Raw genomic sequence first — 25,579 nt, forward strand, 5'->3', positions numbered from 1 at the left:
AAAAAGGGAAACCACAGCTACAGGTTTTATTTTACTATGTCAAAAAAAACCCCAAAAAAACAAACAAACAAAACAAAAAAAAAGCTCACAGGAAAAAGCATACATTGACTACAGCATGATCAGTTATTAAAATTACGTTGGTTCTCTCTTTTTTTTTATTGCATGTTCCAAATTTCTTTAAATGACAGCCTGGCTAAAAATGACGTCTGCAATGTTTAATCAAAAATAAAACATTTGACTCCAAGCACAAATATGTAATATGCTTACAAAATCTTTAACAATTTTTTTTTTTTAAATATTTGAATAAAAGGTGAAGATGTATTTTTTTCTAGGCCGAACATCACTTTTGGCCACTATATACAACATATTCAGTATGAATCCAAATTTGTTTTTTTTTTTAAATAAAAGTAATAATGTCAAAGCAACTTTGTGGTGCGCAGTCTCTTTGATGGGCCTCTTGTGCACCACAGCAACACCCTGGATAACAGTCTATACATGGACGTGGACTGCCTGGATGTGATGCACCTACATATAATATTAGTGTTTATCATAAGAGGATAGGAAAGGATTGTCGGCAGTTAAGTAAGGCCAACTTTGGCACATGCACCTCCCTACTACTGTCTTGAATGAAAAGCCTGTAGGCATTGCATGAATTAACATTTTTATTTATTTTCATAATTTTCCAAAAGAAAAAAAAAAAAGGGAAAATTCATGCGAACACCAGAGCCATCTCATCAGAGCACTTAAGAGATCACGCTACTTAAGTCCTGTCTTTCACCGTCTACAAGCAAGGCATATCAGAGCCAAAAGAAAAAAGAACACGTGGAAAGATATAAAACTCAAAAAAAAAAAAAAAAAAAAAGATAAAAAGAAGAAAAAAAGTTGCACACTAATAAGTTTAGTTGTTTACAGCTTCTTTAGCTGCCAATAGCTGTCCAGAAGATCAGATTTGCATAGCGCTCAATGTGCTAGTGATAAAAATGATGAACCAGGATTGTAGCGTTAGTCAAGTTTAGTTTCAGCTTTGTGTTTTAATGTCTAATAGTCCTGATAAAAATGTAACACACTACAGCAGTTGTATTGCTCTGGGTTTTTTTCTAAGAAGTGCTACTTGAATGTCATTAATCACAGAAACGCGTCCAGTTGATTGTCACCTGTCAGCAAATTCATACTGAATTCCTTCATAAAGCCCCTGTCCACTCAGCTTAATGCACATTATATAACACTGGCAGTTAGAGATATATCATAATTTAAACGTCCCCTACCACTCAGTGGCAGAGTCAATCACATGGGAAGAATAAAATACAAAGACATTTACAGTGGCTATATAAAATAAATGTCCTAGGTCAAAAAAGAGCTAGACTACAGTACAAGAAAAAGCTACTGGTAAACCATAAAAATGGCTGGCCAAACAAAAACAAACAAACAAATCCACTTCACATATATAAATATATTACACTAATTACATAAACCAAAGAGTGTGATCGAGTGGAGGGAGGTTTGGCCATCAAGCACACAGAGAGACATTTGTAAAACACTGATCTGAAGAGAAGTGTGTCATTTTGGATACTAAAATACTTTTTTCCAATCCCAGTTTAATGTGTAGAGAACTATAAGCAAGCGTAGGTTGATTTCCCTGTAAACATTGTGGCTCTGTGGCGCTTTCAACCCAATGCGTGCGGGGCGGGACTACCTGTTTGACCGACTAATGGCAGACCAATATGAGATGGTTATTTTTGCAATTTCATTTCGTTATACATTATGTTTTTGACTTTAAATGTGGAAACATGAGTTAATAGTAGAAGAAGGTACATAAGCACTAAATTCCATGAGGATTGAATTTTGGTGACTTGATTGAGTGATCAACCAAGGGGTCAGAGGGACTGTGAGTTAACAATGTCCACGCCGAATAAATAGTACGTTACAGCTCTCTTTACATGATTACAGGTGAATTAAATACATACACAAAATCCTATAGGACAAATGTCTCTGTACACTGAGGATGAAAAGCATGATGAATTTATATATATTTTACGTTTACATTTCTTGAAAAAGATGTGACCATTTCAACCCCAGATAAAAACATCATATAGCTGAGAAATGACATTTCTAAAAAGCAATTTCAAGTCTAGGATTGTCCTGGTCAGTTCATCTGGAAATATGTAAAAGGAGGTTTTATGTCTGTAATTAAGTTCAAACACTTAAAAAGTCACAACTCTCAGTCTTTTCTTTAAGCAACAACATGCAATACCATCAGTGACCACTGGGAGCAACAGGTTTGCACCGTTGCCACGTCCCTTAAACATATTGTGCAACACAGCATAGCACAAGATATGTGCTGATCTCATGACTTAAATATCTGATTTAGTCTGAGAGGACTAGTTTCCGTGAGTTACGTGCCACACAAGTATAAATTCTCTCTAGTTTTTCCCTCCCCACCCTTTAAAAATATATGGCAGCATTACATAGTTTCACTCACATTAAAGCACATTCTAAACTCATTCTAAAGTTACTAAAAAGTCTTTTCACATCAAAGTCTTTGTGAAGGGTGGATGGAACCAGCCGGCAGTTTAGTTTGGGAGTGGATGTAATTATCAGTAAGAGAGTGAAAAACATTGAGTTTACATTTACATGTTAAGACATATTGCACATAAAGCCTTTTTGTGGGTGTCTGAAGCCTTTTGGTTTTAGATGTAGTTCTATTGCACACATGCACACACACACAAATGTCCTTAATGAAATGTAGAAAAACGTTTTTCCCTTTTTGACACGTCAGGGAAATATGGCGTGGTGGTTATCCGTTCAATGTCATGGTGTGTAGACAAAAACGGAGACTTATGCCGATAAATCAGATATGACCAGCTTATCCATTTTACTTCCAATGTCTGAGGAGACCGTGAGCTCATCGGATTCGTAATCGTCGTCGAAAGATCTGCAAAAGCAAGCATGCAACAGTTACGCTTCATACTCCTCTGCTATATGAAGTTCAACCATATATAGTTTGTATCTTATCTCTATGCAATGTTATGAACTCCGTAGCGAATTCATTCCATTACAGAGTGCATTGACTCACCCCTCTCGTAGCTGTTCATTGGCTGTCTCCTCTGCCACAAGAATCTCATACTCTTCGGCAGCATACTTGTCCCAGTCCGAGGGCTCTGGACCATCACTATCCAAATCCTGACACACACACACACACTTACAGTTACAGAATGCTCAGAGTACAAATAACAGTTAGCACAGTGGATCTGAATATAAATTCAGCCCATCAAACTCTAACCTTCTGCACTGCAAAGGGATCTCTCTGCTCATGGTCCAGGTACTTCTCTAGATTGAAGAATGTGTCATAGAATATATGTGCCATCCTGCAGCGCTTCAGATCTCGAAGAGTAATTTTACCTGCCAAGAGACATCATCAATTGTTTACATTACATATACTGTACATTCATCGGACAGACACTTCAATTCAAAGCAAATTCCTGTGCATTCAAAGTATATAATTAATCTGTATCTTACATTGACATTTTTACATTTCGCAGACATTTTTATTCAAAGCTACTCTCAGTAAATTCATGGTAGAGCTTTTTATTGTCATTTATGGTCTTTTAAGTGATATGAAACTCTAGAATGACAGGAAATTTAGTGAGAAAAAGAGAAAGAAATGGGATCAGAACATGGTATTAGAGCATGTATACTACACACTATAATGGTGTGTGTTATTTCTACTTTAGAGGTAGCCTTATATCCTTCCTGTTTTGTTAGAATATCATATGGGTGAGATGATGCTACGAGTTTGAGAGGATCAGAATAGGTTCTTTACCTGGGCATTCTGGTTTAACTAAGTCCAGCATCTGGCACAGTAGATCCTGGAAGGGCAGTGGTTCAATGCCCATTCCCTCCATGCGTTCACACTGCTCCTCATAGAAAAACTCCAGTTCAAACATGGACAGAACACCATCTCCATCCATATCCATACAGCGGAACCAATACTCTATACTGAACAGAGAGAAAGTTATCATTATTTTAGTGAATAAGTCAAGATACATATCTAACTTCATTTGATATTCCCCTCTACTTTTTTTTACGCTGTAGACACAGTGCAGCGCTTCCAGGTTCTACATCAGAATGCAGACACATTATTGGCCGGATCCTGCATCAGCATCACACGCATTCATCATGCTGCTCACGTGTACAGCATCAGCCAATACTGACGTAGAACCTGAAAGCGCTGCACTTTGTCTACAATGTAAACAGTGTAGGAGAATGGCAGGAAAGAGAAGAAATTGTTGAATAAAGTTGTTATTTTTGTTTTGTTTTTGCGCACAAAAAGTATTCTTGTCGCTTCATAACATTAAGGTTGAACCACTGTAGTCACATGGACTAATTTAATGATGTCCTTACTACCTTTCTGGGACTTGAAAGTGGTAATTAAATTAATTTGTGTTCCGAAGAGGAACAAAGGTCTTACGGGTTTGGAACACAAGGGTGAGTAATTAATGACAGAATTTTCATTTTCGGGTGAACTAACCCTTTAATAGTTAGTTAATAGTGAGAATTGGACCCTAATCTAAAGTGTGACCTTATATTTTATTTCAGAATCATTTAAAACACCAAAAACTATAACAACACCTCTTCTTTTTTTTCTTTTTTTTTTTAAGTTATATTTATGGGCTTTTTGTGCCTTTATTTGGAGAGGACAGTAGAGAGCAGACAGGAAAGCACTGGGTGGAGAGAGGGGGTCGGGATCGGCAAAGGACCTCAAGACGGGAATCAAACTCCGGTCGCCGTGAACGCATTTGCGCCATATGTCGGCACACTAACAACTAGGCTATTTGCGCCGACAACAACACCTGTTCTTAAAACTGATCTAGAATTTGCAACTGCTATGTCTCTCATCTATGTCGTTACCTTGTGGGGTTCTTTTTATCCTCCTCTGAAATGAGGAACCAAACAAACTCAGCGTAGCTCATTCTTCCTTCTCTCTGCACTGAGTTTCCCCTAGAAGAAAGAACAAACTTGTACCATAAGCCACATGTATACCATCCAAGATCTCAGATAGTACCTTATTTCTCCTCAGCAGGTCGTACCTTGTGACAGCTCCTGAGAACAGCCTCTCAATGATTCTGCTTGATGAAGCTTTGCAAAGAAGAACAGAGCAGAGTTGCATCAAAAGCCGTTTCTCAGCACTACAAAGTCCATAAGTCAGTTTGGAGCCTGAATGAGACTCAAGAATTCATGTAAGGGATAGTTTACCCAGAAATGAGTAAATGATAACAGAACTTTCATTTTTGGGTAAATTATCCTTTTAAATAGCGATAAAAGCTAACAAATGACACCTATCTTGAGCAAAAACAAGTTCATTGTGTACTTACCATGGTCATTGTACCTGGCCAGGTCTTTGGGGTCGATAAAGAGGTCATGGTCAGTGTCCAGCTCCCAGAACTTACAGTAAATGACATAGAAGTGCTCGTAAGAGAAATAATCTGTAATTTGATTGATGTCGTCCTCTTCTTCCAGCAGGGCGAGAGTCTAGTGAGACAGCGAAAGTGGTTTCTGATGAAAAAGTCCCTTCAAGTTTTGAAAATTGAATTGAACACATTGAAGGTCTAGAGTTATAGTGCCATTTAATAGTGTTTACCTGGAGGAAGTTGCTTCTTCTGAGCTCTGTCATGTTGATCTTGCCTGTCCAGGAGCGATTAACTGTGTAAAATATTCTCTGAATCACCTGGAGAGTGGAGAAAGACATCATGGAGTTAAGGATGTCAAAAAGTTCATATGAAAACTTTAAAAAGACCTAGACTAAAGTGATTGCTTAAGCTCTGACGTAAACACTGACGTACTGCAAAGGAATTTCATTTTATTTGGAAACACTTCATCTAGAAACAACTGATAAAAATAATAATAATAATAATAAAAACTACTTTGGACACAGTTTGTATTTACTACAGCTGCACAAAAATATGTTGGTGGAGATGACAGATGAAAGCGAGACACTCTACATATGAAAGAATGATTTTCAAATATGAAGTATTATTTTATTATTAATATATATCTTTTTTTCTTCAAATTTTTCTATAGATATTGCAGTGTCATTATTGTGACTACTTAGCACCATAAAGGTTGCCCACATGACGTGTTCGCTTTATTCCAAGTTCTCTGAAGCTGTATGATAGCTTTGTGTGAGGAACAGAACTAAATTTAAAACTTTCAATCCATCACAGCTCTAAACTGTAAAAGGCATACAGGTTTGGAATGACATGAGGGTGTGTAAATAATGACAGAATTTTCAATTTTTATTACACTATTCCTTTAAAGGCTGAACATTCCATCCAAAGGTTCCTTCTGCCTGTAGGTAGAGTTATTTAGTGACTGGTTGTATGGAGACATACTGGGTTATATCTAGCCCTCTGGTGACAAAGGCCCCATGCTTTAGGCTCCAAGAGAAACAGTGACATCAGTGTGGATTAACATGCATTTCCTCGTAGATCAGTCCTCATAGGAGAAATTGGTACCGGGGTGTGTCATACAGTGCACCAGTGCAAGGAAGTGTCTAAATATGGGGTTGTGCAAGACCAGGGTCAGTGGCCTGTTGGTGGCATCCGTGTTTCCGTGATGTCAGGCCACTTTGACGCCATTGCCCTTCCCAACCCCTCCGTCTCCCTTCGCAGCACGTGTTGCAGCTGTCCCACAGACAGAAAGACAGGCGCACTGGGCTCCACGGCTCACTGTTTCGACGCTCCACCAAATTTTACAGCGTGTTTCAATGACATGAATATCACCAATCCTGTAATCATTTCCTATGCGATATCTTTTGCCTGTGTCATTGAGCCCTTCATGAAAAGATACTTACTGTTGTGATGTACCGGGAATGGAATTCAGGAGCATCTTTCAAAAACGTCAGCCCCGGATGAGTGTCCACAATGTCCTAATAAAAAAAACAAAAAAAACAAGAATGAGATGACTATCCTAACTTAGTTTAATTCTACAAAGCTCTTTTTGATAGCCTATTTAATGAATTTATTTATTTTACCATTATTTTTAACATAAAAACAACTAAAATAAATAAAAACAAATAAATAACTAAAATAAAAATAAAGCCTCTAATATTTATGGGCTCCTACACGGGACAGTCAGTTTTGAAAGCATACAATACAATACAATACTATACTATACAATACAATACAATACAATATAATATAATATAATATAGAGCAAGCAAACAAATATTTTTGTTTTTTCACAATATGGCATTTTTTAACAAAACAAAAAACTCGGCACCGTTTAAATCCTCTGTTGGTCGAATATTTTTGTGCTATGTGAATTTGCAATTAGGTTCACCTTTACAAAAGCCTTCATTTATTCATTATCATAATTTCATATCTACTTTTAGTAATCACTGATGCAGAAATAAAGGTGGTACCAAAAGGTTTGTTTTTACAGCTATATGCACTGTTAAAAAACACAATGCATTACAAGAGCAATGTTCCAACCTGTAATAGAGGGATGAAATCTTCTTGTTCCAGGTAATTGCAGCCTGGTTTGGCCAGCAAGTAAACAAACTTGGATGCATCATCATAGCAGCTGTGTAATAACCTGTAAAGAAGAGTTAAGGCAGAACGTCTCAACCCAATGCCACACAAGATGTATAAAGCACTTTTTTTTACTGAAAAGTGATGTGTTGGCTTACTTTCTCCATGTTGCAATGAACGAGTGAACAGAAACAAAACCCGTTCTTTCTCCGCCAGCACAAATGAACATTGGTGCTTTCCAATAGAGGGGACATCCGCATGCCTGTGAAATGAAATGTATGAATTTTTTGTTTTTGTTGTATTTTAAAAGGCATTGACATATGAAGCCCTAAGCACTACCATGTTTTGTCACAGAAAAAAACAAAAGCTTATGTAAAAGATAAGATTGATCCTCTTTAAGGGTCCAAATATCTGATTCTCAGAGTGTAAAATGTCAGGATGGATTATTCTGTTTATATTTCTTCATTATATGCTATTGTTCATATATTATTCAAAATGTGAGAAAATAAAATAAGATGTTGTTATAACACTGCATCCATCATAATGCTGTAGCAATACAATTTGGCAAGCAGATCTGTGGGCGAAGACTTCGCAAAACAAGTGTCAGCCTGCATGTTTAAAGCTGTCAATCTAAAGCTATTGAGAATGGTTCAGAGACTATGAATCTCATTTTAAAACAGTTCACAAATCATATTCACCTTTGCTATCTTCCCCATTTCATAAATGTCAGCTTTCTCCTCCTCAAACTCTGTGAAGGCTGCCTCAATTTTGGCAATGGCCTCGTCATAGTTGGCTGCACAGTTTGGAAGACCTTTGGGGAAGTAGAAGCGTGGAATGTTTATGGAGGAGGGTGGGGGCGTGGCCACCACTTTGGCTGGCGGAGGACTGGGTGACCGTGGGGTTGGCGAGGAGGGTGCAGGTGCAAGAACTGGAGGAGGTGTTCCAGGTTTCTTCTCAGGCTGGATCTATTGAGACGCAGAGAGAGACAATAAGAGAAAGAATAAGGATCTCCATTGGTGTGACAACCGTTTAGGCCAAGTTGTATATTTGCTTTACGAGGCCTCAAAGAAATTCAGCTGGATATGAATGACTTTCCACAACAGATCTAAGAAGACAAGCTAAAAACAAAGCTTAGCTGAAGATGTGCATGAAGCAAACAGTGGATATGAAAAAATGGTGTTAACAGTGGTTGTTAAATGGGTTTAAACTTCAGAATAAGTGTTTTTGCTTTCATTGGTCTTATATATACACCATGTTCACCTTTGCATGACAAGATGTAGATGTAATACAAATAAAATTTCAGGAATGACTTCAACCAATTTTGAGAAGACACATCAAAGCAGCACATATTTTGTTTATTTAGTGCACATCTTCTCAAAAGCGTTTACTTCAGCATCATATCCAAGCTCTATAGATGATTTGAAGCATATATAGTAATATGCGGTATCAAATCATCAAGTAAATAATGCCTTTAAAGTCTTCTATTACTACTTAATCACTAGCGATCTTTTGGAAAACTTTGTGTGAAATTTTCTTCCGGTACTTGCTGTGCAAGGATGTTGGCTCTTGTTCTGTATATTCATGGTGATCGGTCAACTTCGGCCTCATCAACTTTCCTGCCGATGTGATGACAAGAACTCCTCAGCAAAAATAAGACAGATATTTTTCACCTAATCTTCCTGCCCTCACCAACACAAGTCAAAGACTTCATTTCAGGGGGTTTGTTTACTTTTATTTATACCTACATTTATTTCTCATTGATATAATGGTGAAGTAGAGTGAATTGGGCTCAACGCTTTGTAGATTGGATAAATGATTGGGACATGTTTCATGATGCTCCAAAACACCTAAGGCCATTTATTTCTGAACGGCACAGTCTTACTGTCAATCAAACAGAGCTGTTGAAGTGCAACCGAATTTTGGAGAACTCTACTGCAAGCAAGACAGGGCCGAATGCACGTATTGAAGAGAACAGCTGTGGCTCGAGCCCGGCCCATACTGTTCCCTCCTCCCTATATTTTCCACCTAATCTTCCTGCCCTTACCAACACAAGCCGAAGACTTCATTTCAGGGGGTTTGTTTACTTTTATTTTTACTTATATTTATTTCTCATTGATATAATGGTGAAGTAGAGTAAATTGGGCTCAACTCTTTGTGGACTGGATAAATGATTGGGACATGTTTCATGATGCTCCAAAACACTGCATGCATACAGTCTAATTCACAGGCCCAACACTAACAGCTCATGTCAGTTTACTTCATTCTTTTCAGACGGGACATTGCGGCACCAAAGGTTAAACTTCTAATAACAAGCTGTGGAAATGTCCAACACATTCTATACATAGTCTTGACATACTGTTCTTATTCTGGACTCCGGGCAAAACCCTAGAGTCACAGCGTGCACCTAAGGCCTCTTATTTCTGAACGGCACAGTCTTACTGTCAATCAAACAGAAACAGAGCTGTTGAAGTGCGACCGAATTTTGGAGAACTCTACTGCAAGCAAGACAGGACCGAATGGACGTATTGAAGAGAACAGCTGTGGCTCGAGCCCGGCCCGTACCGTCCGCTCCCTCCTCCCTCCTCAAAGCTCCTGTACGAAACACTTGGACACTGTATTCCTGTCCTGCCTCACCCCCTTACACTATTCTATTAATAAACACGTTGGTATCTGCCTGTGAATAGTTTGTCTTGTCTGGCATGTGAGAGTTAGCTATGGCATTCTTTACTGAACTACAGAGTTTGGCTACTGACCTGGGCTTGCTGGAAAGACTTGAGCCTTTTCTTAAACCGTGACGGAAGGACAAAGTCACAGCCTCTGGCCAAAAAGGCCAGTTCGCCCCGCAAATCGGGATCCTCCCTTAACGAGGCCTCCTTGATCATCATATTGGCAATGTCAAAGGATTCAATGAGATTCAGAAATGAGAAAAAAACCCTCAAAATAAGGAAATTGGACAAGCTACTCCTACAGTAGGTCCTCAGGAGGATCAGCTTCCGTTTAGGAGCTTGCAGAGAACTCCGTTCTAGCCAGTGTCACTCGTATACTCTTTCTCCCAACGGTCCGATCACTTCAAAACTCTCATTTGCCAGGCTTTGTCCAGGGATGCAAGGTGGATGCGTCTTGGCGCACTGAACAATTCCTAGAATCGTGCCTGCTACTGTTACAGCTGGAATCCAGGAGCATTGTACCAAAGAGGCCAGGCCGCCAGCCTCCTGATTGCCTTTCGAAACTACAAAACACAAAATCTCAACTCAAGTCCATAGCCAACGGGTTCCCAGCCCTGCGAAACATGAGCCGCTCTGGGTTCTGCCTCCCGGACCAGTCCCCTCTCTCTCTCTGAGCCCGTCCTGTCCTGATGAGCAGGGGGGCTGAACGCACCGATACAGAAGGGAGGGGGATCAGCTGTGTCAAATGTCCGTATGGGTGAGCAAGTTGTATTATGGGAATGGAAGCCCCCTCCCACCCCCAAACAGAAAGGCTAAAGTTAGCCAGAGCACAGATGAAGTTCAAATTGCTCGATCAAGACTTTGTTTACGTGCAGAGGAAGGCAAAGAGAGAGAGGGGAGATAGCTTGGAGGGCCAGGCCCCTGCGATACACGGCTCCCGAGAGTTCATGGGGTGCACTTTGGGAGTGGAGTAATAGGGCCAGAAACATTTCAGGGCACTGCACCCACAGCATAATAACACTAATGTCTGGAGTGCACAGAGCTTCCTCTCTGCTCTAGAAAGATTCAAACTAACTGACATGAACTTCATACTCGAGGCAGACAAAGCCCAACTGGTGCAATACAAGAATATTCGAAGGCCCCATGACTTTTTCAGCTTTTCGTGATAAGGAGAAAAAAATAAGGATTTTTAAAAATATTCTTTTGACTCAATTTCTGCCTGACAAGATATTTTAGATCTCTGCATAACTAGAAAAATTTATATTTAATTTAAAAATGGCAATGGAGTCATACGACTTCAGATCTAAAAATCAAAAATTAAAATTAGACTACCTCATATATCTAGGTTTTTATTCTTCTACACACACACACACACACACACACACACACAAAAACAGTTGTTGAGGAGGTAAATCAAAACAATACCCCCCCCCCCCCAATACTTATTTTAATGCTTATTTTGACGCTGATTAAAATATTTAATGCTTATCTAGATGCTGATCCTTTGTTATGAGAGCACTCTCTTTATCCAGGAAAAATTATTACATATTATTATAACATTTTAAAATATATTTATTATTATTATTATTATTATTATAGTTATTATTATTATTATTAATAATAATATCTGCAATAAATAAATGTCTACTTTAAGGACAATGAGTATGAGAAACAATATCACACTCATTATTTCCCACACTGCCCTTCTCTGGGATCAAGCCGTGTTTGTGTAAACATTTTAACTTCTAGTCTACCATCCACTATACCTGTGTGAACTACAAAACAGAGAACTAAATAAGTATAGTGACACCTAGTGTCTGTGTTTATAAATTATCCAACAGCTATCTTTCCAGAAATTCACACATCATGGTGTGTGGGTTATATTGACAGACAGCTGTGTTAATCAGTGCCATGTTTACATTTTATCTGCACAAATAAACCAATGAACTTTTTAAGAAGAAGGAAAAAAAAAAAAAAAAAAAGCAGAGGTAATGGAGCTGATCTCTTTGCGTAACTAAGCTCTAACGCCCAGCAGATCTTCTCCGCTTTCCTTTAAGCCTTATAAATAACACCCTCTGTACAGGAGGCCTCCTGACATTTCAGCTGTACATAGCAATCCCAGCATTCCCTGTTCTGTCTCCGGCAGCTGTTAGAAGAATATCAAACGCATCAAGATTCCTCTGTGGGCAGGGCAGAGGGACAGAAAGAGGCCTGCCTGCTGCTAACACCATTAGCCATTGGAGGAGGAGAAGAGATGCATGCACAGTTTTAAGTACTTGTAATTAAATACTTATTCTTGTGTTGGGCAATTCTTATTCTGAAAAACAAACCTGCTTTAAATAGAACATTAATGAAGTTATCTTCCATGAAACAAGTAACCTCAGAGCCAGATTATAGTTAGCATGCTGTATTCTAGCACACTAGGGATCTACAATGGCCAAACTTGAACCTGCATCCTCACGGGAGCACTATGCCCATTAAGGCTCATGTGAGCATGTGCGCTACGGCTGCACCATGGTCAGGGTTGTAGTTAAAAATTCCTCCATCTTTTTTTAAGTGAAGTTCAGGCAGGGACAAGGCCTGGTGGATGGTTCACGTGTGCCAACACGTTGCATGTTATTATTATCCTTTCATCTTTCATCTGTTTTCATCTTTGTTCTCACTTCTTTCAACTTTATTTTAGCTGAATGACATAAACTGGTTTGCTCTTTTGTGTGCAGTAAATCAATTATAAGATTCAACAATGTTTCATTATGTTTAGCTTGCTGGTGAGAGTGTACTGTAATATCTCTTTGGTCAAAGCGAAAGGCTAGTTTTTAAGTGATGGCATTCATACGCAGGTCTTGTACCATGTACCATGCTTTCTTGACATGTGTGGTAAATTTACTTTTTTTGTTAAAATGAAAGCAAACCAGAAAGTATATCAAACAAGTGTTCGTATGTTTTGTAGCTATCGTATGGTATCATATCAGAGGCTTCTTTTCACCAACAAATCAATTCTTTATGGATAAAACAGTTTCACATTGACCTTTAACGCTAATAATAAACAATTTATTCTTAGATGAATGCATTTTTTACTACAAATAATAAAAATGAAAATTTGAGATAAAAATAAAAAGATGTTTTCCAGCAGATATTCCACATAACAGGCTAAACTAACTATGTGAGCTACAACAAGAGGATCAAGCACACATTGTATGAAGGATCTTAGGGCTTGTGTATTTTATTTGATTACATTCCCTGATTACTGGTCAAGATGCCTGACAAATCATGGCAGAATTCCTAGAAACACTAGGGCAGGCCAGGACTTTACTGTCCTCAGCTGCAGAACAATATAAATACAAGAGTGTCTCCTTGCCTGTGGAACCAGTGGCACTTGCTCTGGATCCAGGGTTACATTCTAAGACCTTCAATGAGTTTCCCCCCACTGTTGGCATAACTAATTCTTATATTGCAGTGTCCTTGACTCCAAGCCTTGTCCAGTGCTGCTGTAGCTGAGAATTAATACTATCATACTATCAGAACAGCTGGAATATTTCAGTGGGAGTGATGATCATTCAACTTTAGTTTAGGTGGTCTCTTCCAGACTGCAGGTAATAATAAATATAATATAACAAATAATACATACGCTACCATTCAAAAGTTTGTAAATGTATGGGCCTCTTCAGAAGTTTTGATTTAATAGGCTAAATAACCGCACACAATTTGCATATGAACGTGACCAAAGACAATAGGAAAACATACAGAGAGCATTTTTCATTTCTGCTCTGACAGCTCCGAGACCAAAAACAGAAACAGAAATAATTAGAGAACACTGTACCTAGTACGTTTTCATCTTTCAACCAAACTTATGGCTTCAGCCAGCAAAGTTTCAATACCGTCTGGCTAGCACGCTTCTTATAATGTTTATTGTGTCAGTAGGCGAAGAGCAGGCACTTTTCGAACACTTTCAACCTCATGAGCGTCTACACCACGAATGCAATCCGGTCGAATGAGTTTTCGACTACCTCTGGAATTGGTCGAAAGTGGACAAGCTCAAAACATTTTACACCCCGTTTACATCTGTATTTAGCGTCGTCCACTTGAGACTGGATCGACCAAAACGCATCTTAATACCAGGTGTAAACAGAGCTTTAGTAGACTGCATTATGAAACAGTTTCTGGATGCTAAAGGAGAGATGGGCTTGTCAATACTAGCATATGAGTGGATTCGCTGAGACCAGCAGAGCTGTGCAATGCTGGGAAATCCTATGAGCAAGGAGAGTTAATACTTCCACGGCCCTCCACTTCAACTTCAGAGTCACACCTGTCTGCCTGCTTATGCCAGGCAGCTTGTTCTAGGACGTGCTGTAACAGTGCCCGGGCCTCTCGATGGCTCTGCAGGTGCTGAGTATGTTCTAGCACTGACAGGAGCCAGGCTCATCACACCTGTCTCCTTCCCATCATCCCAGACACTCCAGCACCACGCTGAGTCTTCAATTAACAGCAAATCCGCTCTGTGGGATTCCAGAGGTATCGGAGTGCTGTATGGGTGTCATCCGTTCACTGCCATGACCTATCAAAATGATCTTCTTAACCTTAAGAAGATAGATTTCCACTACAAGAGCATTGACTTTCTAGGATTTGGAAATACTCATGGAGTATTGGTCGACATTTAGTCGAATAACCGGAGAATCCAGCTAAATTTGTTGCATTTGTGGGAGTAATAATGTTTTCATTCCATCAATTTTCAGCAGGTCTCAGTTGCACAGTGTTGGGATGCCATCGCCAGCTGAAGCCCGGTACACCCCTCTTCCCCTGCACACCACTAACATTATAACGTCACAATGTGCGTTCGGAGCTGGCTGTGTGACAGTCCCGGGTACCTCGGAGCCATTTGAAGGTGCTCTTCGTTCCAAATGCTAAGAAAAAGTGCATAGCTGCCTGAAAGCAGTTATTCAGAGTTTAATTTCAGCTTTCAAAGCTATGCTTAGTGTTTTGATTTATGGCACAGCAAGTGCAGCACAGGCCTCTGAGACGGGAGGATGGGGCACCGAGGAGGCGCACAGTTATATTAGATCCAAGTGAGGAGACAAGACAACAGTAAGAAGAGGATAGACAGATAGACAGATAGACAGACAGACAGACAGACAGACAGATTTTTTACTTCAATACATGCCACAATAGGGATGAAAAGACTATTGCAATTTCCGTTATGCATTATGGGCGTGAGGGAAAAAAAGAAAAAAAGAAAATCACATTTTTGTCATTAATAGCACTGAATTAGCACTAATCATTATCGATATTTTTCAAAAACGTTAACAAATCTGACGAAACCCAAATACAAGATGCTGCAAGATTGTATGGAGAGGCACTGACTGTAATCTATGGCTCTGAATTTCAGGTGAGGCCTGTTCACAGAGACTTTAGAATGTCAGCTGTAATTGATTGGTTCCCAGCAGGTATGACATCATGTCAATCAGGTATTAAATAATGCAATTTTAATATTTTAATCAGATGAATTAAAAGTACTATACTATAAAGCATCCTGATCTATTCTGAGTTATATAATAACACAACCATCCTGTTAATATCAACACTATCCTTTCAGCCTTTCACACAGTATTAAAGCAAACTGGTGTTCATAGCACATAAGCCTGTCTCTACACATATAACTCTGTTATATCATGTTGAACCCAAACAGTTGGAGTGACTGGGGGCAGATGGCAGAGGCCGTCTATCTCTCTCCACTGCAGGGCAGAAAGGACTGGACAGCCCATCTCGTCCTCACCCCCACCTACCCTCGCTCGCTCTGACGCAGGAGCGACTGCCATGTGTGTAAAATGATCCCCAAAGATAAAGCTTCTAATTTGCAGTTTATTTCTGCAGCAGGCACTGGGCAGACTTTAGAAACACATACAAATACCCTACCCCCACCACACACACTCACACCACTGTTTGAATCAGAGCGCTTGAAAATAGAAGTGCCAAATGCCATCACCATAGCGATAACCCTTTACCTGGACTTCTGAGAGCCTCTGAGGAATGTGGGGGCATGAAAGGGGCCTTATTTCCTCACACACACTCGGCAGAGAGTTGAATTGAGGAAGTGGATTTTATGAGGGCCTATTCTATTCCGAGCTGGATTTCCTCTATGAAAAGCCACACAGTGGGGACACTGAAAAAAAGTGCCATTAAAATTACAGCTCACAAAGGCTGGGCCCATGGAGGATGGGGCGGCTTTTCAAAAGCCAGAATATTCCAAATGAACGTCATTTAGAGAGACATGACTTTGGGTATTTACACTCAGTACAAGACAGGACATGTTAAATCAACCCCTCAGGTTGTGGAAGTGGAATTTCAAGCAGTGCTTTAAATATTCTGATAGTGACAGTTAAAGATTTTTTTGTAATGTTTTTATTAATTACATTTAATAATTACATTAATATTTTAATATATCAGTATATGTTTTTTTTTATTATTTAAACCTGGAAAAAAAAATAGAAAATTGATTTTGAAAAGCATGAACAATAATAAACATCATTATAAAAATATGTATTATTATTATTATTGTTTTTTTAAAATGACATTTAAATTACAAATACATTTGATATTTAATAAATGAAATATTTAAGATTCGATTTCAAATGCATTTATTTCATTTAAATGTCATTCCTTTATTTGAAAAAAAAAAAAACGTCATTAAAAAAAAAAAAAAAAAAAAAAAAAAATGTAGACCTAAATTGTGATTTCTTTTCAATTTTAAAAATGTTTTCCTTATAAGGCCAGAATTAGAATTGTGCATACAGCCATTTTACCAGTGTTTACTGGGGGGAAAAAAAGACAATATACATTATATCATGCCTTTCTATGATTTGTGATTAATACCGGCTCTCGTACTCACCATTGTATTTAATATAATTCCTCAGGATGGTCATCGTTATACATGAGAAGAAAAATGCATTCACTTGTTTCATAATGAAGGTGTTGTTAGGTAAATTACCTTGTAATTTTTTATTATTTTGTTCTAATACTTACAGTACTAGATCAATGACAAAAATTGGTTGTTTTCAGGGTACAGTCAGAGTTTGGCAAATCAGCCTTTTCCTATTTTGCAATTAAAGAATAGAATGAGCTTCAAAGAATCCCTAACTTAAAAACTCTTCCTACAATAAATGCTTCTAAATCTTTATTGGTTTTGATGGAGATTTGTGATTGTTTTAAATAACTGTTGTATTCCTAGTTCACTAATTAAAAAAGCTCATTTATGATTTGAACTTTAACTTTGTTGCTGAGAGAGTTATGAAAAATGAAAAATGTTGTATTAAATTAAAAAAGAATACAAAATAGAAGCAATTTCACAGTGACTTTAATTTCATTAGATCAATTATTATTAGTCATTATAATACTCCATAACTTGAATTATTTGGTTACATTATCAAAGACTGTTGATTGGAAAGTAGTAAAACAGTGCAGATATTTGTTGCTAACGTGAATAATCTGTCAGGACAGATTAACGAGTGAAGCTCCAAGCATAGATGAATACTTGGTAACTGACTGAGGTGGCATGAACATGCGGTATTGTTGCAATTGATTTGTGGTGGCCTTGCTCAATGTAATCTCCACATGCTGTTGTTTACTACTTGGCTGCCATCTATTTCAGGGCAGGTCAGAGCAGCCTGAAGTTGCTGGCCAAAGACTCTGCTCACGTTTTTACAACCAAATAAGCAGTAAGGGTCTTTACATTCCTGAGTTAAGAAGGTTCTGATCTTGAAAAACTTTTGCAAAGATGCAAATAAAGCCATACTAACATATGCCACTCTATTGATGCAGCTTTGTTTCTACGGTATATAGATGAAATGCAGCATGACCAGCACAAATTTTACGGTTTTCAATCATTATATACACTATATTGCCAAAAGTATTGGGACATCCCTCCAAATCATTGAATTCAGGTGTTCCAATCACTTCCATAGCCACAGGTGTATAAAATCAAGCACCTAGGCATGCAGACTGCTTCTACAAACATTTGTGAAAGAATGGGTCACTCTCAGGAGCTCAGTGAATTCAAGCGTGGTACCGTGATAGGTTGCCACCTGTGCAATAAGTCCATTCATGAAATTTCCTCAATACTAAATATTCCACGGTCAACTGTTAGTGGTATCATAACAAAGTGGAAGCAATTGGGAACAACAGCAACTCAGCCACGAAATGGTAGGCCACGTAAAATCACAGAGAGGAGCAGCGCATGCTGAGGCGCACAGTGCGCAGAAGTTGACAACTTTCTGCAGTCAATAGCTACAGACCTCCAAACTTCATGTGGCCTTCAGATTAGCTCAAGAACAGTGAGTAGAGAGCTTCATGGAATGGGTTTCCATGACCGAGCAGCTGCATCCAAGCCTTACATCACCAGGTGCAATGCAAAGCGTCGGATGCAGTGGTGTAAAGCACGCCGCCACTGGACTCTAGAGCAGTGGAGACATGTTCTCTGGAGTGACGAATCAAGCTTCTCTGTCTGGCAATCCAATGGATGAGTCTGGGTTTGGCGGTTGCCAGGAGAATGGTACTTGCCTGACTGCATTGTGCCAAGTGTAAAGTTTGGTGGAGGGGGGATTGTGGTGTGGGGTTGTTTTTCAGGGGTTGAGCTTGGCCCCTTAGTTCCAGTGAAAGGAACTCTTAATGCTTCAGCATACCAAGACATTTTGGACAATTTCATGCTCCCAACTTTGTGGGAACAGTTTGGGGATGGTCCCTTCCTGTTCCAACATGACTGCGCACCAGTGCACAAAGCAAGGTCCATAAAGACCTGGATGAGCGAGTTTGGTGTGGAGGAACTTGACTGGCCTGCACAGAGTCCTGACCTCAAACCGATAGAACACCTTTGGGATGAACTAGAGCGGAGACTGTGAGCCAGGCCTTCTCGCCAACATCACTGCCTGACCTCGCAAATGCACTTCTAGAAGAATGTTCAAAAATTCCCATTAACACATTTCTAAACCTTGTGGAAAGCCTTCCCAGAAGTGTTGAAGCTGTTATAGCTGCAAAGGGTGGGCCAACTCCATATTAAACGCTACGGATTAAGAATGGGATGTCATTAAAGTTCATGTGCACATAAAGGCAGGCATCCCCAAACTTTTGGCAATATAGTGTATCTTAACTGTGTCAGAATTCCTGTACTTTCATAGCATGTATTGAATTCAAAGAAGAACAAACCTCTCGACCACAGAAGTAATATGTTCTGCAGCTATGCAGGTGTCTTTTATAATTACATTCCCGGATTATACCATATCTACCACGTAAGCATTCTCCTTTGACCTGTACATTTATGATGTCAAAAGTGAGGTACTAACAACAGCAAAACAATCTACTTGGATTTATTTAAATAAATACAATTAAACAATGGAGAACAACTTGTTTGGGACTTGTACTTGACATAGTTCTACATTGTTTCTCATGATTGCGATTCCTGTATAAATAAATGTATGCCACCTCTGTACATCAGACTGGCTGTGTTTAGTATAGGCCTCTGATTCACAGAGTGTCCTAATCAAACAAAGCTCATTATATGTATTTTATATATGTATTTTATATATGTATTTTATATATATATATATATATATATATATATATATATATATATATATATATATATATATATTTAATGTCTAAATTTTGAATTCTACTTACGTGGCTGCATTTTTTCAAATCTACAGATGCAACTGGAAGTATCACTGCCTGTCTCCTAAAACTATTTACTAGCGGCAATAAACAGGAAAGAAACACAATAAAAACAGGCATATAACAGGCAACTTAACTTTAAGGTACATGATAACTGCTATGAGCTGAGGCATGCTGCACTTCACCAGCAGATGGTGGTATGAGCTTATATGCATACAGGATGCATGTTAAAGTTAAAGGGTAGTTCAGTCATTTACTCACCCTCATGTTATTCTATCCCTGCATGACTTTTTTCTTCTGAATATATTTTGAAGAATTCTTTAAATATGGTTATACAGGTTTGGAAGAACATGAGGGTGAGTAAATGATGACAATTTTCATTTTTGGGTTATTAACCCTTTAAAAAAATGGCATATTGATTCACATCCATAGGCACATTTTTGAAATTCATAATTTGAACTTAATTGTCCTTTTACTTGCACAATAACAGCATTTGAGAAAATTTCACAAGAACCTTTATACAGGTTCATAAAGAGAACAAATAATGTGCAGTTCAACCAAGATATTCCTACTATCTCTCAAACCATGTGAATGTCAAGCGTAGTGCCTGGATTGAACACAGAGGCTTTGAAATATGATGCGTCTCTCTCACCTCAAACAGTCATAGTCATTAGTGCCACATTTAAAGTGGTTGTCAGACTTGTTAAAACCATTTTAAGCTATGCCGTTTACCACTCAGGAAACACAAGGTCACGAACTCTGGGATTCTGAAATGGTTCATCTGCCCGCATACCCCGTCCATTTATCATTTCACTGTATTTGCCAACTCATATAAAACAGTTCAGGAACTTTACACACCTCATTTTATGTGGATCAAGGATCAGAGAGTTTTAACATAAACTGCACTGTCACATCTCCCAGCCTCAAACAGGGGATACGGTCTAGTAAGGGCAATATGGCCTTTGAAGAGTGAGTCTACCAGGGTGATGGAATCTCTGACGAGGATACAGCTTTCATTGGCCAACACCTCCCAAATACCCTGGACTACACTGAATCACAGGTGGAAATTACAGTCAGGAGTGAGTAACAGCAACAAATGACTTATTGGAAAAAGACCTTGTGATGCCAAGCAAACATTTGACTTTTTTTCCATACATGACATGCTATGTATATGCTAAGTTTATGTTGTGAGGTCTCTGTAAAACACTAGATGGCAGACTATGATTCTTGAATAAAATATGAACACCAGAATGATCTACCCTAAGAATAGTCTTTTTGAAGTGGACTTAAATGCCTTTAGACCATACAGTACAGTTAACAACTCTAAGTAAATTATAAATGAATATTTCACTCACTTTCTTGAGGTCTGGCTAGTTATTATCTGAGGACATGGGAGCATGAATCCTTGTGTCTGTTGTGGCCACCGCATTGCAAGTACTCTCTGATCAGATTATCTAGTTGTAGCTCTTATTGAGACCTTACTTTTCATTCCCCTTTTGTCTTGTGCTCTTTTCTACCCTTCTACTCACTCCAACCAGCAACATCAGCTGCAAATATACTGTACCCACTAACGTCAGAACTCAGTAACACTGTGACAAAACACTAAATCACAGAGAGAAACCGCAGCCAAAATCAAAGGCTTTCCTCCAATACAAACATATTCCTTTTTTGGATAGCCGTCGATGTTCCAGGTGCCGTGATTTGGAGATCTCTAGCAGTATGATCCGTACAAACTGTGGAAGAGAATGTTTTTACTTGTTCTAAAGATACAAAGGCTAATTTCAAATGAATATAGCTTGTTGTTCACCACCGATTTTATGTATCACAACAAATCCTGCGAGCTTCGAAGCAGGTTAAAGTGACCATGGCTATGACAAGACAAGGTTCATTATTATGAGAGGAGAGTCCATTAAAACACTGCTCCCTCCAGCGCTCAGCGAGCTGATAAAATCAGCCATTAACACTGTTCAATGACAACTGAAGTTTCTGAATTCAGCAAGCCTGTATTCATTGTCTCTTAATAAGCACTTGTGCTGAGCTTCGTGCATTAAAAGAGACACTGCTCCGATTATTCAAATACAAGGCACATGAGTAGTCTGGAAGGTTTCGTAACTCCATTATAAATGAGATTTTTGTCTTTCACACAGTTCACAGGATAATGGGTAATCTCTTGGATAACAACTTCCAGACAGCATGTTAAAGTGAAGGGCTCTGTCTGACTACTGGACACCCCCATGACATTCTGCCAGAACAATAAAGGCCTATATATAACTATATACAGTGTGTACACACACACACACACACACACACACACACACACACACACACACACACACACACACGTGCTCACACACGCACGCACGCACACACTGTGGAAACCATGATACATTTTGTTCAGGATTCTTTGATGAATAGAACATGAAATAGAAATGCTGGGTTAAAAACAACCCAAGTTGGGTTGAAAATGGACAAAAATGTGGGTTAAATGTTCGCCCAACATGCTGGGCAGTTTTATTTAACCCAACTATTGTTTAAAAATGACTATATGGCTAGCTTAAAATGAACCAAAAATAGGTATAATATAATTAATAGAGGCAACAATAATAATCAAAATGTAAACATTTATTAATAAGCAATTTAATTTAACTTATTAATAAATGTTCATTTATTAAACATATTAATACATGTTAATTTCCAACATATTTCTAGTTTAATTTTAAGTAAGCAATACAGTAATTTGTAAACAATAGTTGAGTTAAATAAAACATCCCAGCAGGTTGGGCAAACATTTAACCCAACCGCTGGGTTAAAACAACCCAGTTGCTGGGTTTGTCCATTTTTATCCCAACTTCACTCTAAAAAATAGCTGTAAAAAATGAAATAAATTTACACAGTAAATTGAACAGTAATATACCATAAAAACAACACATTCTGGGTAATACTTGTCGCTTTAAGAAAAGAGGCTACTTTCTCGAAAACTACAAATAATATTACCCAGAATGCATTGTTTTACAGTATATTGTTGTTTCAATGGAAAATGGTATTTTATTGTGCAAATGTTTTGTCTTTTTACAGTTATTTTTTAGAGTGTTGGGTTGTTTTTAACCCAGCATTTTTAGAGAAATCTGTAACATTATAAATGCATATACATATTTGATCAATTTAATGCGTCATTGCTGAATAAAAGTATTAATTTCTTTTAATAAAAGAATAATAACCCCAAACCTTTTACATATACATATTTTATAGCTTTGACCACATCCATGAGTTATTATTTCAGTTTTGTTTTGTTAAGCATTGATTTGATAACAAGAATGCCTTACAAAGCTCTTTGTAGTATATATAAAATAGTCAATATTTTGAAATATTGTTTTGCCTGAAATATTTCTTAAGAATTTCACAGCAATGCACCATCCAATTTCCAGAGTGCAGAGTAAGCATTATAAATTAGTCTGAGGTTTTAGTTTGATGGATTCATAGAAAAGCTGTTTAAGATGGCTGAAGATGTGATTCAGTTAAATTCTCTGACAAAAGCAATCTCATTTTAGTGAACTCAATACAAACCACTTGTGTCTTAATATTTTTAAACTTATAGTAACATAAGCACAAACACACATATATCTCACAAAACCACGCACAGAACTATGTGGTCTTCTTGTAAAAGATCTCACAAAACTATCGCTCTGACAAATAGCTGTAAAAATTACATAAAACTTGGTCCTTTCACAAGAAACCTCAAATCCATCCCATCAGACTCTTCAGCTAGCCATTACAAAACAAATAGTTTGAGACTATGAATGCGCAACAGATTCATTGTTGAAAAATAGGAAGCCACTGTTCAGGAAGTAACACAGAGCTCCTGTTTTTCTTCTGTCAATTCCCCATGCCAACTCAGGAACTTAAGCAGCCCCCAACACAAATGGAGGCTTAAGTACCATATTAGCACATCTCATCAGACATCCTAAACCCTGGGAAAAAAAAATCCTAAGGGCTGGGACAAAAGTTTTGACGTCACTTGGGGGTCTCTATCAGCACTTAGACTAAAACACACTGTTGTTTGGGGCTGTTGTCTTGCTGTCATGTACTTTTATGTTGTGTCAGTACCAGAGCTATAGCCTCTTCCATTACTTTTTGTATTGGAAACCCTTCACAAATAGCAACAGGCAGTGATTCAAAGGAAGATGTTGCACATAAGGGGGTTTCTTGGCTCAAACCTTAGCTGTGATTTCATTTCCTCTCAGTGCAGGGCAGCCATGCCGGTGATGTAATTCCCTGCTGACCCTATTCAAACAATTTTAACAAATAAGAAGGTGGACACAAAGGGCGTACAGGCACCCTCACTCACTTTTTTATTTTTTTTTATTCTGTCCTTGAAGGAGTTAGCAAAAAAACCAGTCACTTCTGATCAAAACTTGTGTGATTCTGAGTGTGAAAGACCGAAATATACTTTGAAAACTTGAATGCCAGATGTACAAACTAAGTTTACAGGTGTACAAAGTGAACAGTGTGAAAAATTCTAATCCTGTCATTATCATCAACATACTGCTGTTTCACCTTTGTTTTTGCTCTCTCACTCACTTTTTCAACCTGTTCCTTGTTTCTCTTAGTTCAATGCAGTGGTTTGCTCATTCTCTTGATTAAAGGGTTTGTTCACCCAAAAATGAAATTTCTGTCATTAATTACTCACCCTCATGTCGTTCCACACCTGTAAGACCTTCGTTAATCTTCGGAAGACAAAATTAAGATATTTTTTGAAGCTTTGCAGCGTTAGGATTATTCGGATTCGGATCGCGTGTCAAATCGCCAAACAGCTGAAATCACATGACTTTGGCGCTCTGAACCGCTGATTTGACACAAACTCATAACGCTCCGAAGCTTCATGAAGCAGTGTTTTGAAATCGGCCATCACTATATAAGTCATTATTTAGTTTTTTTTGGCGCACCAAAAATATTCTCGTCGCTTTATAATATTAATATTGAACCACTGTACTCACATCAACTGATTTAAATATGTTTTTAGTACATTAATGGATCTTGAGAGAGGAAATGCCATTGCTGGCTATGCAGGCCTCACTGAGCCATCGGATTTCAACAAAAATATCTTAATTTGTGTTCCGAAGATTAACGAAGGTCTTACGGGTGTGGAAAGACATGAGGGTGAGTAATTATTTTCATTTTCACTAACATAATTTCAGCAGGGAGAAAAATAAATAAAATTGCTGTGGCACTCAGCTGTGCATCAAAGTGTTGCTCTATGGTCATTTTAACCTTGGGTAGGAGAATTCATAAAGTCTCAGTTATCTGCAGATGTTAGCACGTGTTTGAATGAGGTTGAGGATTTAATATGGGTTTCAATGATGCAAAAAAATTGAGATGGCTAAACCATCAACATGTTATTTTTAATTACAGTACAGTAAGACATACAGTTTGTGTGATTGTGTGCTTGGCATGGTTGGAAATAGCATAGTAAAATGCATAATTATAGATTATTTAGAATTACCTGTGAAAAGCTCCAGCTGTCAAAGACATCTGAACGTAACCAAAACCTTACAGGATGCTCAAAAGCGAGGTGTGTGTGTGCATGTGTGTGTAAGATGTCAAACTTAGAAACAAAGTAGAACACTAAAATTTCTAAAACTAAAACTGAAATAAAAATAAAATAAAAGACAAAAGCACAAAAATATGAACGCTTGTTTCCGCCGCTGAACAAAAAATAAAAAAGATAAT

At 38.2% G+C, this 25,579-nt stretch overlaps 1 protein-coding gene across 3 annotated transcripts in view; it reads right to left on the reverse strand.

Moving 5' to 3' along the window:
- Positions 1-648: 648 nt before the first annotated feature.
- Positions 649-25,579, reverse strand: part of ppp2r3a (protein phosphatase 2, regulatory subunit B'', alpha) — a 74,098-nt gene continuing 49,167 nt past the window's right edge. For 2 of the 3 annotated variants that reach the window (XM_051869048.1, XM_051869056.1), the window contains exons 4-15: positions 8,228-8,494; positions 7,688-7,791; positions 7,491-7,593; positions 6,851-6,925; positions 5,639-5,725; positions 5,373-5,529; positions 5,088-5,136; positions 4,909-4,998; positions 3,821-3,996; positions 3,281-3,399; positions 3,074-3,180; positions 649-2,932 (exon numbers count right to left, since the gene is read on the reverse strand). In XM_051869048.1, the coding sequence (XP_051725008.1) occupies positions 2,836-2,932; positions 3,074-3,180; positions 3,281-3,399; positions 3,821-3,996; positions 4,909-4,998; positions 5,088-5,136; positions 5,373-5,529; positions 5,639-5,725; positions 6,851-6,925; positions 7,491-7,593; positions 7,688-7,791; positions 8,228-8,494 (1,431 nt within the window). In that variant the 3' untranslated portion in view covers positions 649-2,835. Of the gene's footprint in view, positions 2,933-3,073; positions 3,181-3,280; positions 3,400-3,820; positions 3,997-4,908; positions 4,999-5,087; positions 5,137-5,372; positions 5,530-5,638; positions 5,726-6,850; positions 6,926-7,490; positions 7,594-7,687; positions 7,792-8,227; positions 8,495-10,282; positions 10,933-25,579 lie in introns of those variants that run through there. The other variant, XM_051869064.1, reaches the window with a different exon arrangement.

The sequence above is a fragment of the Ctenopharyngodon idella genome, chromosome 2 (assembly GCF_019924925.1).
Source record: "Ctenopharyngodon idella isolate HZGC_01 chromosome 2, HZGC01, whole genome shotgun sequence".
Lineage (NCBI taxonomy): Eukaryota > Metazoa > Chordata > Actinopteri > Cypriniformes > Xenocyprididae > Ctenopharyngodon > Ctenopharyngodon idella.